The sequence below is a fragment of the Enhydra lutris genome, unplaced genomic scaffold (genome assembly GCF_002288905.1).
Source record: "Enhydra lutris kenyoni isolate GAN:26980312 unplaced genomic scaffold, ASM228890v2 scaffoldscaffold39, whole genome shotgun sequence".
In the NCBI taxonomy this organism is placed as follows: Eukaryota; Metazoa; Chordata; class Mammalia; order Carnivora; family Mustelidae; genus Enhydra; species Enhydra lutris.
In genome coordinates this window covers 19213161-19228657 of record NW_019154123.1, presented here as the reverse complement: position 1 = coordinate 19228657, position 15497 = coordinate 19213161, and the positions used below count along the sequence as shown (strand labels likewise).

At 33.6% G+C, this 15497-nt stretch overlaps 1 protein-coding gene across 1 annotated transcript in view; it reads left to right on the top strand.

The window, feature by feature from the left end:
* The window catches only part of LOC111154994 (stromal antigen 1), a 432305-nt gene that overhangs the window by 327631 nt on the left and 89177 nt on the right, over positions 1-15497 (top strand). Inside the window, exons 13-14 of the mRNA XM_022514974.1 lie at positions 4761-4868; positions 7952-8066. Coding sequence (XP_022370682.1) covers positions 4761-4868; positions 7952-8066 — 223 coding nt within the window. The remainder of the gene's footprint in view (positions 1-4760; positions 4869-7951; positions 8067-15497) is intronic.

The window sequence follows — 15497 nt, the reverse complement described above, 5'->3', positions numbered from 1 at the left end:
CTTGAATACAGTGTTATATATAAGATCTTATTTAGGATTTTCTCATCTGTGTTTATGTGTAAATTTGACAGAATATTTTTTGTCCTTTATCCCACTTTAAAATCAAGGTTATACTTTCTTTGTAAAATTTGTCTTTGGTAGTTTCTTGCCCTTCTGTTCTGAAACCATTTTTTCTGTGGCAGAGATTAATTCTTCCTTGAAATTTGAGAGAATTCTCTTGTTAAAGCCATGTTAGTTTTGAATTTCTTTTAAGGAAAAGGTCTTTGATTACCAATTTTAATTTAGTGTTTATCTATCTAACTTTTATTTCTTACTGTAGTAATTTTGGCTTTTTATAAACTTTCTAAAGTCTTTAAATTTTGTAGTTGATATTTTTATCCTTTTTATTTGTTTTATATTTTTATCTATTTATTTGAAAGGGAGAGAATGAGAGAGAGCTTGAGAGGTGGGAGGGTCGGTCAGAAGGAAGAAGCAGACTCCCTCCCAAGCAGGGAGCATGACCAGGTCCTCCTTGATCCTGGAACTCCAGGATCATGACTGAGCCGAAGGCAGTTACTTAACCATCTGAGCCACCAAGTCGCCCTGTAGTTGATACTTTTATTACTTCATAAAATTGTGCTATTACTTAATAATTTCTCTTCATCCTTTATTTTATTTGTATCTTTTTCTTTTTTTTTTTTTTTAAGATTTTATTTATTTGACAGAGAGAGAGAGAGATCACAAGTAGGCAGAAAGGCAGGCAGAGAGAGAGAGGGAGAAGCAGGCTCCCCGCTGAGCAGAGAGCCCGACGCGGGGCTCGATCCCAGAACCCTGAGATCATGACCTGAGCCGAAGGCAGAGGCTTAACCCACTGAGCCACCCAGGTGCCCCCATTTGTATCTTTTTCTTGATCATCATGTCAGATTTTTGTCTATCTCGTTATTCCTTTTAAAGTACTATCTTCTTTTGCTTCATTTGTTTCTTGTTTTCTAATAATTATACTTAAAGTAGTAAATATACTTTAAAGCACTACTTTACTACTTTCCAAAAATTTTGAATATAAAGTATTTTCATAGGTACTCAGTGATAAATATTTTTATTACATTTATGATTACTGGTTTAATTATGCATTATTCAGTAGTATGTTTCTGTTCTTTCCAAATCAGATTTTTTTTAAGCTGTCGTTTTTGTATTGTATTGTCTGAGAATGTGTTCTGAGTGGTTTGGTCAATTTCTGAGTTTTCTAAATATGTTTAAGAATAACTACCTAGGGGCGCCTGGGTAGCACAGTTCATTAAGCCTCCACCTCTTGGTTTTTGCTCAGATTGTAATCTCAGGGGGTTGGGAGATTGAGCCCTGCGTTGGGCTCTGTGCTCAGTGCAGAGTCTGATTGAGATTCTCCCTTACCCCCTGCCCCTCCTACTGATGAGCTCAAGCTCTCTTTTTCTGTCTCAAATAAATAAATCTTTAAAAACACCTCTATAATTGCGTATATAGTTCTTTATTTACATTCATTACTTTGAATTTATTTAAATTACCTATTCTTTTGAAGTGTTTTCCTTTTCAAGTCTGTTTTTAAAACATTTGACCCCCAGTTACTCTTTCCTTGTAAATTTCACAAACTTACCAGGATCTTTCCCTTCAAACAAACAAGCAAACAAACAAGACACTTTACCACCTGTTTTGTTGGAAGTATCTGAAGTTTAAGATCTGTATTGTTAATGATACACCTGTGTGTCCTTGTTTATTTCATAAATCATTAGTTTTTGATGTAGTGTTTAGTGATTCATTAGTTGCATATAACACTCAGTGCTCATCACAACATGTGCCTTCCTTAATACCCATCACCCAGTTACCCCGTCCCCACAAACCCCCTCCCTTCTGTAATCCTCAGTTTGTTTCCCGGAGTCCAGAGTCTCTCATGGTTTGTCTCTCTCTCTGATTTCTTCCCTTTCAGTTTTCCCTCCCTTCCCCTGTGGTCCTCCACACTTTTCCTAATGTTCCACATATGAATGAAACCATAGGATAATTGTCTTCTCTGCTTGACTTATTTCACTTTAGCATAATCCCCTCCAGTTCCATCCATGTCGATGCAAATGGTGGGTATTCATCTTTTCTGAGGGCTGAGTAGTATTCCATTATATAGGGGCTCCTGGGTGGCTCAGTGGGTTAAAGCCTCTGCCTTCGGCTCAGGTCATGATTCCAGGGTCCTGGGATTGAGCCCCGCATCGGGCTCTCTGCTCAGCAGGGAGCCTGCTTCCTCCTCTCTCTCTGCCTCCCTCTCTGCCTACTTGTGACCTGTCTGTCAAATAAATAAAATCTTTAAAAATAAATAAATAAATAAAATCTTTTAAAAATTCCCTTATATATATGAACCACATCTTCTTTATCCATTCATTTGTTGAAAGGCACAGCAGCAGTGTCCACAATACCCCTTTGCTTCTTAATTTACTATCATGGGTTGCTCCAGTCAGCTTTTCACATTTATACTTTTTTAAGCTCTGTACCAGGTACCATTTCCTAAACCTCCTCACAGTTGTAAGAGATGCTTATAAAATTTTTATAGTGGTTTTCTGAAACTTTGTGCTCCAATTTCACTTGGGGAGGTTTAAGAGTTACACGGTACTCTGACATTTTCTCTGGAAACATATTCTTTATTCCATTGTATTGCTCAGTCCCCTAATTTATACATTATTTTGGTAAGTAAAGAGCTAAGGATCACAAAACCAGCTTTCTAGTCTTCTACTGCATTTGCATCATATGATCTGGCCTTGTTTCTTTTGGCTTATGGGATCTTTATCAGAACAACAGATAAAGTCACATGTAACATTCTGTTATAGCTCCTTAAATTCTTTTTCTGTCTACTTGCTAATTTCCTTCTTTTGGCATAGATTATTTTCACTTATAAGTTTGGATTCCTAAGATATCTTGTTAAATTTTGTTTCCTGTGAGTTTAACTTTCTCCTGAGGGTTATTAGGTAGTTTAGCTGATGATGTATAATTGGGTGGAGTAAAACTTCGGCCTTAGCTTTGTGCCCCTCCTTGTAATTTAGGGGTATGAGTTGGGCATGGACAAAGAACCCTTTTGCTTTAGGACAGAAAGCCTGTGGTTGTAATTTGTAACTGTTCCTCAGCAATCTTAAAATTGTGTCCTTCAGGGGCACCTGGGTGGTTCAGTCAGTTAAGTGCCTTTGGCTTAGGTCATGATCCCAGGGGTCCTGCTCGGTAGGGAGTCTGCTTCTCTTTCTCCCTCCACCCCTCCATGTGTTTGTGCTAGCTCTTTCTTGCTCTCTCTCAGTAAATAAATAAATAAACAAACAAACAAACAAAATCTTTGGGAGAAAAAAACCCTGCCTCCTTCAGTGGTAATTTCATGACCCTCAGGATATGGAAGGGAAATACAGGGACAGTGTAGGTCATGGGCTAGCCAATCTACCTACATTTATTGTTAATTTCTCAGTGCTTCTAGGTTCCAGCACAACCCCAATGATAACCTCTCACATTATGTTTGGATACTGTTTTTGCTTCACAGTAGAATTAGAACAGACATTGTTGAGGTGTGGGGGGATCTGTGTACTTTAAAAAAGTGCTCTAAACTGTGTCCTAGCCTTGACAACCAGCTCTTTTTCATTCAGAACTATAGTCCCTTACACTGATGGCAACTATCTTCTTTTGCTGCATAGGTCACTCTGATTTTATGTTTCTGTGAGATCCCTCAACCTCCTGAGGCATCTCTAGGATTGCATTCTGAGGAATGAACTTATACCCATCCCTTCATCTTGTTAGGCCTTGTACAGCCTCTATACTTTAGTCATTGTTAATTTCTAATCATATGAGACATTTTTAAGCATATTAATAGGAAATAGATGTTCCTTTGGGGAAGAAAAAACAACACATTCTGGCAAAGTAAGAAATGATTCAAACTTTAAGAATAAATGAGTGACTGGGATGCTTGGGTGGCTCATTTGGTTATGTATCTGCCTTTGGCTCCGGTCATGATCCCAGGGTCCTGGGATCAAGCCCCAGTTGGGCTCCCTGTTCAGTGGGGAGCCTGCTTCTCCCTCACCCTCTGCTTGCCTTTCTGCCTACTTGTGCTCTCGCTCTCTCTCTGTCAAATAAATAAATAAAATCTTAAAAAAAAAAATACATGAGTGGAAAGATAGGAAATTTGTGTTAGTAAAGAAATGGTGTGACCTCTGAATCCACTTTATACAGAAAGAAGAAGCAGTATTGTAAGTATGATGATAAAATTAATTTAAAACGGACATTTCTCTGGGGGCTGGCTCAGTTGGTAGAACATGTGACTCTTGATCTGGGGTCGTGAGTTTAAGCCCCACATTGGGCATAGAACTTACTTACAAATAAATAAATAAAATTAAAATAAAATAGACAATTCTATAAAGAAGAATAATGTACTATAATAATTTAACTGTGAAACAGATATATTCCCAGTGCGTATCAACAAAGATGTTATACATCTTTAAAGAAATTGAGTTGATTTGGGCTATGTATATAATCCGAGGGTACCATGGGTATCCTTTGTGTTGGAAAAAATGTGGACATTTTATTTCCTTATCTGTATTTTCTGAATTTTATTTAATGATTATAATGATTAGGTATCTGTTACAATTAAAGAAATGTCACTTTCAAAGTAAGATTAAAAAGAGATGAAAAATCAATATGCCTTGAGCTTTTATAATGAACCTTACAAAATTTAAATAAAGATAGAACTGAAAATAAATATTTATTTTGGCTCAAATGTTGCTTTGTGAATTTTTCAGTGGAAGTGAAGAAGCTCTTTCCAATGAAGACTGTGAAAATGTTTACCACTTGGTGTACTCAGCACATCGCCCTGTTGCTGTGGCAGCTGGAGAATTCCTTCATAAAAAGTGAGTTAATTATCTTTGAAACCAGATTCTACTTTTGTATTTTTGTTTTGTTGTTGTTGTTTTATAATTAGTAGAAGAGAGTAATAGTGAGTAAAAACAGTGTTGCAAGTGGCCACTTCAAATTCTGGAGGTCGTAATATCCTTTCAGCCTGTGTGCACATCATGAATCAAATCCCTGAGAATGATGTCCCTTCTGACATACTCCTTTTTCCTGAAATCTAAAAGGATGGTTCCCCACTAGGGTGTGAGTGGAGATTGGAGAAGTACATGAATTGTATAAAAGCTTCCGCAAAAATTTGTATTTCATTTAACCAGGTATTTTTCCTTTTAAAATTCTTAGTTCTCATCTTACATTCTCAACATTTGTAATCTGAAATCACTTTCAAAATGCCTTCCAACCTTTCATGGTTGTTGTTGTTTTTTTTTTTTTTTAACAACTCTTCCTATGGGGGTTGAGGATTATTTTAATCAGTAATCTGTAGTGATTCTAAAAGCTATATATAAAGTCGCAATTTAATTAAAAAGCAAAGCTTCATCTTTTTTTTGATAAAACATAAAAGCTAATAAGAGTTTATGAATATAATTAAGTATTCTTATGAAATACATTTTGATGTTGGTCTTCTGTATGATCTATAATTTATTAGTAAGTAAATTCATTCTTAAAGTTTAAAAATATCTGGGGAGTTTTTTACTGTGTTTTACTTTGTTTTTGTTTGTTTGTTTGTTTATAGATTTAATTTAGTGACTCTGATTGTTGGCAGGTAAACCCAGAAGTCTACTACATGTAGTCATTTGTGATTATACTAAGCACAGTTATAAGTCATGCATTGGGCAACTGTTGTGCATGGGTGTTAACTTTGATAATGGCCTGGCCCTTCATTCAGCATCTGCATCTCAGTGCTGCAGCAACAAACTGGCTTTACTTGGTGATACCTCTCAAAGTGGGAAAAGTTGTTTCTATGAAATATCTTTCTTTAAGAAGGAAGTTGGCTATTAGTGAGTACTGTTAATGAAAGTAAGGAAGAAAGTCAGGATTTTTAGGCATGACTTTTTTAACATAATGTATTGAATTTGCCACTGACGCTGACATCTATGGCTAATAGAATAGTGTTATTTCCATATTTATCTTGAGGTGTTGACTGTCACAGATATCAAGGGGGTACTATAGTCTTAACTTCTCTTCCTTTTCCAGGACTGTTATATTCTAGTTAGTCTCTATTCTCTACTTAAGTTTTCAAAAAGCTTTGTGTTTTTTGAATTTATTGCTTTTATAGTTTCAGTGAAAAAGTAGATTACAGAGGGTGGTTCTCTACATAAACTGGCAGCACTTGCATCAGAAAGGTGCTTGGATATATCTTACTTTATCTGCATTGTATCTTTCTAATTTTGAAATACTTGCTAAAAGGTTTAAAATTGGAATGTTTTAAATAACAATCCACAAATACAGGCCTTTGGTATTTCTTTGTGAAAATGAAGCCAACTTCTATTCAAATGGAAGGTTCACTCCATAAGCTTGTTTTATGCCCTTGCCCTGGAGATACAGTTTGAGAACTTTTGATTTCTAATGTCTGAGCATTCTTATCATTTAATATTGTGATCTTTTCAAATCTTAACAAGTAAGCTTTGGTATAGCCTCAGGAGTTCTATGATTAAAAGAAAAACATGCAAGTGTGCACATGCACACTTAGTCTGTTTTGTAGTCTAATTTTAAGCTATTCATAAGCTTAACCGCGTGTCTATAAAATAATAAATGTATCTGAAATGAGTATGTTAATAGTCATCAAAAATCTACAGTTTAGTTTTAGAAAAATTAAAATTAAGAAAAATTAAAAATTAACTTGATTCCTCTTACATTTATATACAGTAAATGTGATTATCCAATTCTGTACATTTCAGTAATAAAAGACTGTCATTTTTTCCCATTTGTTCCTTCTCTGAAAGCCATCCAAATAAAATTTTCTCTTAAACCAGTCTAATAGCTATGCTGATACAGCTTCAGTTGCTCTAATCTTCTTCCCTTGCCGTATAGTTTCCCCTGCCCCCAAAATAATCAATTATTCTGTATTCATTTTCTGCTTGAGATTGGCTTATTTTTATGTGACATGAAATTATTCTTACTTTATTCAGTTATTTAGCCTCTCACCTGAAGGGCCCACTGTAATTTCCATATCTAAACCAGCACATACTATATCCCTAGTCCTACTTCTTTGTTTTTCCTTACAACACCTGAGATATAGTACATATTTATCTACTATTTATTTCTGTCCATTAGAGTGAGAGCTCAATGAGAATAGGGATTTTGTCTTTGTTTACTGTTATATCCCATTTGCCTAGAGCAATACCTGGGAATAAGACACTTATAGCAGTCCTTAAAATTTTTTAGAATAAATCCTCTTAGCAAATTAAAATTTCCAAGTCATGTCTTTGTCATATTTTAGAAGTTTTGTCACTAAGTGATATTTTTAAAAATTTAATGTTTTTGTCATTTTATTCTGTACTGGTTAGTGAGTACTGTTTTTAGGTAATAAGCTGAAAATGCTAGAAGTAAACATTAAAAGTATGAATTTTTATAACCTTTTTTAAGATTCTATTTATTTATTTGAGAGAGAGAGAGAAAAGGAGCAGGAGGAGGGGCAGAGGGAGAAGTAGACTCCCTGCTGAACAGGGTGCCAGACATTTAACCTACTGATCCACCCAGGTGCCCCACTTTCTTTAAAACATATGGTTAAATTCTTTAATTACTTCACTCTGAAATTAGTATTTAAGAAAATAGAACTCTTTTTAAAATTATATATGTTCTAGCATCTATCATATAAGATAAAAAGTTTATATTTTTCGTGAATATTTGAACACTGATTAGTCAAAAAGCTTCCTTTTACATTGTATGATTGAATTGTACAAAATTGTTTAGATCTAACCATTTTTAACCTATAAGAACATCAGTTGCATGGTTTGAAATAAATCAGTAACCTGATATCTGATACTGCCTTTTAAATACTAAAATAATTTGTACAATGAAGGAAAAGACTAAAATTCGTATCCATGCAAATTCATAATGCTCTGGTTTTATTACTTATTTCTAGGCTGTTTAGCAGACATGACCCACAAGCAGAAGAAGCATTAGCAAAGAGGAGAGGAAGGAACAGTCCAAATGGGAACCTCATTAGGATGCTGGTTCTTTTCTTTCTTGAAAGTGAGGTATGGTTTCACTTATTTGTGGAACATAAGGAATAGCATGGAGGACATTAGGAGAAGGAAGGGAAAAATGAAGAGGGGGAAATCGGAGTGGGAGATGAACCATGAGAGACTATGGACTCCGGGAAACAAACTGAGGGTTTTAGAAGGGAGTGGTGGAGGATGGGTGAGCCTGGTGGTGGGTATGTATTTCATGGAGCACTGGGTGTTATAAGCAAACAATGAATCATGGAACACTACATCAAAGACTAATAATTTACTGTATGGTGACTAACATAACATTATAAAAAATTTTTAAAATAATACAATAAGAAAAGAAAGTGAGGTAAATTTTAACGTAACTATTTTTTGTATTCAATTACATTTTAAATAAAATTATTATTTAATTCATTGTAATTAATTGATATTTTTTAATCCTATGAAAATAAGCCTGTTTCTTACAAAATTGCCTGCATGGATTGTCTGATTATTGAATCTGTATTCTGCTTTTTGTGGGAGTATTTTTGCAGGTATAGGTCCACACTGAATATAGGCTAGCAATTTTTAAACTTCAGTAGTATCATAGTACTACCTAACTGTTTGTTGTTGCTTTTTTCCTTGAATTTTGTGTGTAGATTTTAAATTATATAAAGATCTTGTAAAAGTTGTCAAGGTGTTAAAACCATTAGTTCTAACTTGTTTAAAAATTACATTTTTAAGGAGAAATAAATAGGAATTTAAATGTTTTAATTAGTAGATGTACAGTCTCCATTAACAGTATTTTCATGTGACATTTTGATGTCATTTATCACTTAAATGTTTTTGTAATTAACATTCATAATACAGTATCTATCAGAATTTGCTTGCACGAGTGAACTTTGGTTTGCCCAGAAAAATCTAGAGATCTTGGACCCTGAATTAGACTCAGGAAAAGATTTTTGGTTTATGTTGGAATGTCCAGGAAGGTGAAAAACTTCAATGATTCTGATTGCTCAAATTTGAAAATCCTAGAGAAACTCTGTAGGAATGAGAAGTAGACAAACAGGCAGCCTATAGGGAAATTGCAATCAGAGAATTAGGAACTGTGTCAGTAGAATGAGTGGAATTAGGACAAAGCAGAGCAGACGACTTACTGATATTTCTTAGACAAATTGGAAAGAACAGAGAACGAATAAATCAGAAACAAAACCGTCTGCGGAGTTGCATTTGAATAAAGGATATATGTTTAGGAAGTGTTTTAAATATGTATACAGATTACATGGGGATCTTGTTAAATAACATGCCAGTTCTAATTCAGTAGGTCTGAGGTGTAGTCAGAATGTGCTGCATTTCTAAATGCTCCTAGATGCATTTTGTAATGTTTCTGCCTCCAGTCCAGGGACCGACCACACTTTATGTTTTGAGGGTTTAAAACAATAATTTCTTAAAAAGCAAGTGTGGATATATTACGGAATGAAATACAGAGTACTTGTGAGGTTTAAGATAAAACATTAATCATTAAATCTCACACTTGTGATAGACCATTTCAAGTATACCTTTAGCTCCTTAGGTTTTAAAGGAATAGGATTAAAAGTATTATGTAAATGTAACTTTAATAGCAAAAATAGTTTCAAAATTTGATAGAGATGAGACATTTAAATATTTAAAAATATTTGTTGAAAACTTTAAGAAATATGATGATCTAGACTAATTGAGTTTGGTTGTTCATTGGAGGAAAATTTTTTGGATCTCTGAAACCCTGAGGACTTTTCTTTTTGATATATTAAAAGACTGTAAGTAGTTAGTTTTACACAGTTCCATCTTTTAATTAAAGCAGTAATTTGTAATGTGTATGCCACTCTATTTTCAGGTGGTATTACTATATTTTTGTGTTTGCTGCTGTGTACTAAAGTGTTAGGAGAACATTAAGATGTATTTCCCAGTTCTCTATGACATTCTTGTCAGATCAGAAGCAACTGTAAATTGTGTTTAAAAGGTTTTAGTCGGTTTGTTATAATAATGTTTTCTATAGTCTCCTGTGTTTCACAAGAAACATCTTTGTTAAAATCTCTTTTCTTATCCTGTAAAACTAGTGTACACCTGGAACTGAAAGCTTATTAAAGCTGTATTCTTATGGTGGGATTCTCATTGTGTTTTACTCTGAATTCCTCTTTATATTACTACAACACATATTAATTACTAATATTTTAGTAATAGACTCATAAAAAATTGAATTGCAAGAGACCTTAGAGGTCATAATGTGGAACAAATCCAGTTTACAGATAAATTACTAATCAGTAGGATTAACTGAAGTAATTATCATCTTTTTTTCTTTGTTTCACTGGGTTTTAAGACTAACATTTCAGTAATAGAATTCTGAAATACTGAGATTTATAGTCAAAAGAGGAGTTTACCTCTTTTATATATGAATTACATGTGAAATAATGGAGATTAAGAGATATGTCTAAACCAGTTAATTTTCTTTTTGTATCAAAAAGTGACATTTTAAAGCCATCACAACCTTTATAGCAGTCACTGATTTCAGTTAAAAAAAAAAACCTTGTGTGCTTTAGATGTGTGACAATTGGTAGGAAAATGGTACTTTAATGTGATGAGTCCAGATTTCCCTATATCTGATGTGACCATAGAACTTACTGTATAAACGGATACTTTTTAGAGTAACAAAGATACTACTAATAATTATTTAAAACAGCATAACCCAAAACATTGCTGATGGTGTAGAAATATGGTCACCCTCCTTCTAGGCATATGAAATGAAGAAGTTAATTATCACAGTCATATAAAATGGAAGATTAATAGACATTATTGACATATCCAAGGAATCTGCCCATAATGCTCATGAATGATAGCTTTTTTTCTTATTTGTTTTTATATGTTCTTTAAGATTCACTGACAACTGGCTGTGTTTCAACAGAGAATAAAACCCAGTATAGGAGTATTTAGAATTTTAAACTTAGTAACTTGAGGTGATTATTGCTTGTAAATGATTTTTCATAAAAAGAATCAAAGTAAGGTTTCATTATACAGTCAGCTCCATTCATGTATTTGACTGCTTGATGGAGAAGTCAGCAGGCAGAGAAAACATATAAAATACTATGAGTAATTTTGAAGCCAATTAAAGATGAATCAGAATGTACCCAGAAAATTGTAATTAAGGTCACCAGAAAAATGAACTTAATTTGCCTTATATACAAGTTTAGGGGACACCCTATGAAATAAGTTACACTTAGATATAGCAGAGTAAAATCCACCTAGATATAAATAAAATTTTATATATAATTTTAATCTATATGTTTTATATAATTTGTAAATAAATTTAAATCTAATTTCAATTACCTATTTTGTATACAGTGACTCTTTATCTATTGAGTTACCTTTTTTCATCTAATTCCTGGAGAATGCTTGCAAATAACTAATTTTCATGCTGTTTTTATAAAATTATGATGCCAAAAACTCCTCTTAGAAAATTTTTGTTTTATTTTTAGGGTTCCAGGTCCTTTTAAGTCCCGGGATTTTCTATAGCCATTGAGAATGCCTCAGGACCTTCCTTCCTATAGTTTTATCTTTCACTACCAATAGAAGGTCATTGGTATAAAGTGTCTGAAAGACAGTTATAACCTTTTACCCTTCCTGGCCATATTTGAATTTTTTTTTCTCCAACATGGATTTACATGGCATTATTACAGAGATTTGAGACTAGCAAGTTATGTGGTCATCACGTATGCCCCAAGACAGGAAGACTATATCATAAATATTACATCAAGCTAATTTCTGACTAACCATGTTATAATGATTGTTGTTATTTATACTGGTGAATTTGAAACAGAAAATGGGCCAACACGTTCTCATGTCCTTCTGGTATACACATTGTTTGAAAAAACCGGTTACTGGTGTTAAAAGAATGGATTCTACTAAGTCACCACCTTAACTAATCAAAAAGATGAGGAAATTGTCAAAGAAGTTAGCATCTACATTGAGAATACTGGCTATCATACAAAAAAAATTCTGGAACAATGACAAAATGCTTGAGCTGAATTTCAATATGCCTTGGTTCAAGGCATAGAGAAGTCATCTTTAAATTGTGCCAACAATTCTTTTCACTCACCTGAAAGAAAACCTCATGCTGAATAAGTCAGGATGAAAGAGAACTGTAAGGAATTTGTGGAAGCTATAAAATTAATGATTAATTCTATTAGAGTTAAATAACCCATAGCCATATACAAGGCAACGAAGAGCACGAAAATTTTTTAGATTTCTGGTAGAAATCTGAAATAAACCAAAGATGTGAGCAGCACAGACTGGTGAAAGGATTAAATTATAGGTAGTAATTAAGTGGCTGCCTTAGCTGAGCTTATTCTTCCCTTTAGAAAAGTATTTGGGATGTGCGCATTGTTCTAAGAAACAAAGGAGTGGATGAGTGCCCCAGATTATTTATGGCCGTCAGGAGGGACAGGGAACTTTGACATTCAAAAGAACTTCCATACCTACATTTTAGAGGAAAAGCCTGCCTGATTATAGTTTCCGTCTTTCCACTTCATGCACAATGTAGGAACCAAGGACGTTGCAATCGGACTTAAGAAAGGCATTCTTACTACCAGTATTTTTGAGTTCAGAATATTAACATTATCGGAACTACTAACCAAGAATCACTGAAACTTGAAGCACAAAACCCAGCATTGGTGAAAAAATTTGATTAATTCCCCTGGATATAAGAAGAAGCTATTATGAAAGAGGAGGGGCGTTCATAGAAATTAGAAACATGATTTCCAAAATTTAGGAGTGAAGCAGATCGTTAAATGGCCTGAAGGGACATAACCAAGGATTGGCTGTAGATTAAACCAAGGGATTTTTTCCAGAAGGTAGTACATAAGTAATGTGAGAAGACATACTGGTGAGAACTCATCAGTATGAGTAACAGCAATCATTATAACATGGTTAGTCAGAAATTAGCTTGACGTAATATTTATGGTATAATCTTCCTGTCTTGGGGCATACGTGATGACCACAAAGTAAAAGATGAGAAGTACACATTATTGTCTGTAGGAGTTCTGTAAAGAGAACAGAGAATAGAGAGGAAGAACTAGTCAAAGGACATGCAGTTAAAATATTTACCACCTATGTATTCTATATAGAAATTATTATTTGAGGTTGTTTTCTAGCAAAATAAAAAATGGATGCAGTAAAAGGAAAACAAGGAATATAAGTAACATTGGTGAGCAAATAAATCTAAAAAAGACATAAAACTAAGCCTGCATACTATGGCTGTGAAGCTTAAGGCAAATACCTAAAAATTATTCTTAAAATGTAGGAGTGCAATGAAAAATTAAATGAAGTAAATAAATGTGTTAGGAACCTTAGTGATAGAAAAATACATTAGAAAATAAACTGAAGAAACCACGGGTAAGACAAGAAAATATCAGTAGAGCATAGAGAATCAGAATCCAGGAATATTTCCAGTATCAGTTATACAAATTTATAAAAGGTAGATTGTCATTTAGGGTAAAATAAACAGATGAAAAATGTTTATAAAACAAATCAATCAAAACACAGGAAGTTTATACACAGAAAATAAACAATCTGGATAAAGGCTAGATATAATTAACAAATGCTTACAGAAAGTTGAGACAGTACCATATAAGACAAGACAGAATTGAGGACCAAAAATATTAAGAGAAACAGAGAAGGGATATTAAAATATAATTATGAACCTTTTTATACCTATTTTATGGACATACTTAACATGTACACAGAGTCAGGCATAAAAGCAAGTTTATTTAATATTTAACATAGGAGTTTATTGTGGTGAAATAGACATAACAAAATCTGTCATTTTAACTTTTTAAAAATACATCGTTCATTCCATTAAATTAGATTACATGGCTGTGCAACAGTCAATGCTGTTCATCTTTAGAACTTTTTAAAAACCTTCCTAAACTGAAACACTATACCCTTTAAATAATAATTTCATTCTAGCATGGGTTTTAATAGCTCCAACTTTGAAACTGTTTTTCTGTTTTCTGCTGCTAATTTCCATTTTTGAAACCAGGTGGTATACTACTTATAGCTATCATTGGAATGATGTTAGTGAAAACCTGGGAATAGTTTCCTAGGATATGTAAATTTGGAAAGTTAGAATGTACCTTGCTATAAACTTTTTCTTGTGTTCTTTCTAAGTAGAGATGCTAATCCATATTATCTACTCTGGAGAAAATCATTGGAAAACTCTCTGTGTGTGCATATATGTGTGTGTGGTTTTCCTGAGGCACTTGAGGAGCTAGAATGTAAGATTTGAAATGCAGTGGAAATGAAGTATAGAATTAAGGAGTCCAAATGAAGCAGAGATTTCAATTGATCATCAAAATGCACATAGAAGAATTAATGATAGAATTAAGAATGAGGAAGAAAACTCACTCACTTACCAAATATGTCGTTATATCAGTAAACAACCAGTAGGTCTAGAAAGGAGATTTGCATACATTTGGGGGCCACTATTCATGATGTGAAAAGTATTTTGTCTCACAAGTAGAAGCACATATAACTGAAATAAGAGTTCTATGAAGTAGTACTTAACTTTCTATGTGCCATGTAGGCTTTTCTGTTTTGTTTCATTTCTTTAACTTGGGTCACAATGTATTAAATTATTAGTTCAACAACCAATGAATGGGTTGAAATGTATAGTTTGAAAAACTTTGATCTAGAAACTGGTTTATCTGGATGTCATGCGCCTCAAAGGAGGAAGAACTTTTATATAAGGGTGGAGAAGTTAGTTGTAGTAGCAGAAACTAGAACAATGCCAACATCTCTACTTACCTTCTCTGAAGAGCTTTTTGAATAATATTCTAAATACTACCACTTTTAGTAGAAAATTTGGTCTGAAGTGTTTGATGAAGAACATGAGAGTGTTTGTTACTGTGGGAACATGGATTCCAAAGAAAATTGTCAAGAGTAATAAGCAGCAAAAAGGTGAGGGGTGGGATGGGGTGGAATAGGGAATGCAATGAATTAAATGGAAATGAGAATACGAAAGAGAAGAAATAGAGTAACTTAACATTTTGACCTTGACCAAGAAGACAGACATAGAAATTAAGTAGTACTAGTACCAATTTTTCAAAGGAATTCTGGGAGAAAGGAAGTGATTCCTTTTAAAAAAAAAAAAAAAAAACAAGATATTTTTAGAAACAAACCAAGAATAATGAAAAGGGACCATGATCCAATTTGTAATTTCAGAAATTCCGTTAACTAGTTATACTCTCAGTTTCCTTATCTATAAATAATGTGGTTGGACTGGGAGATCCTTAACTTCACTACTGCAAAAAAGTAAATTTTTTATTAAGTCTACATATTGCATCCTCATTATTTACAATGGCATACAAATATATTTGTTGTTTTTGAAGTGGCTCCTGGAATTGTTGTGACCAGGCCATCTCAGTTATAAAGAAAGTGGCTTTTTAAATT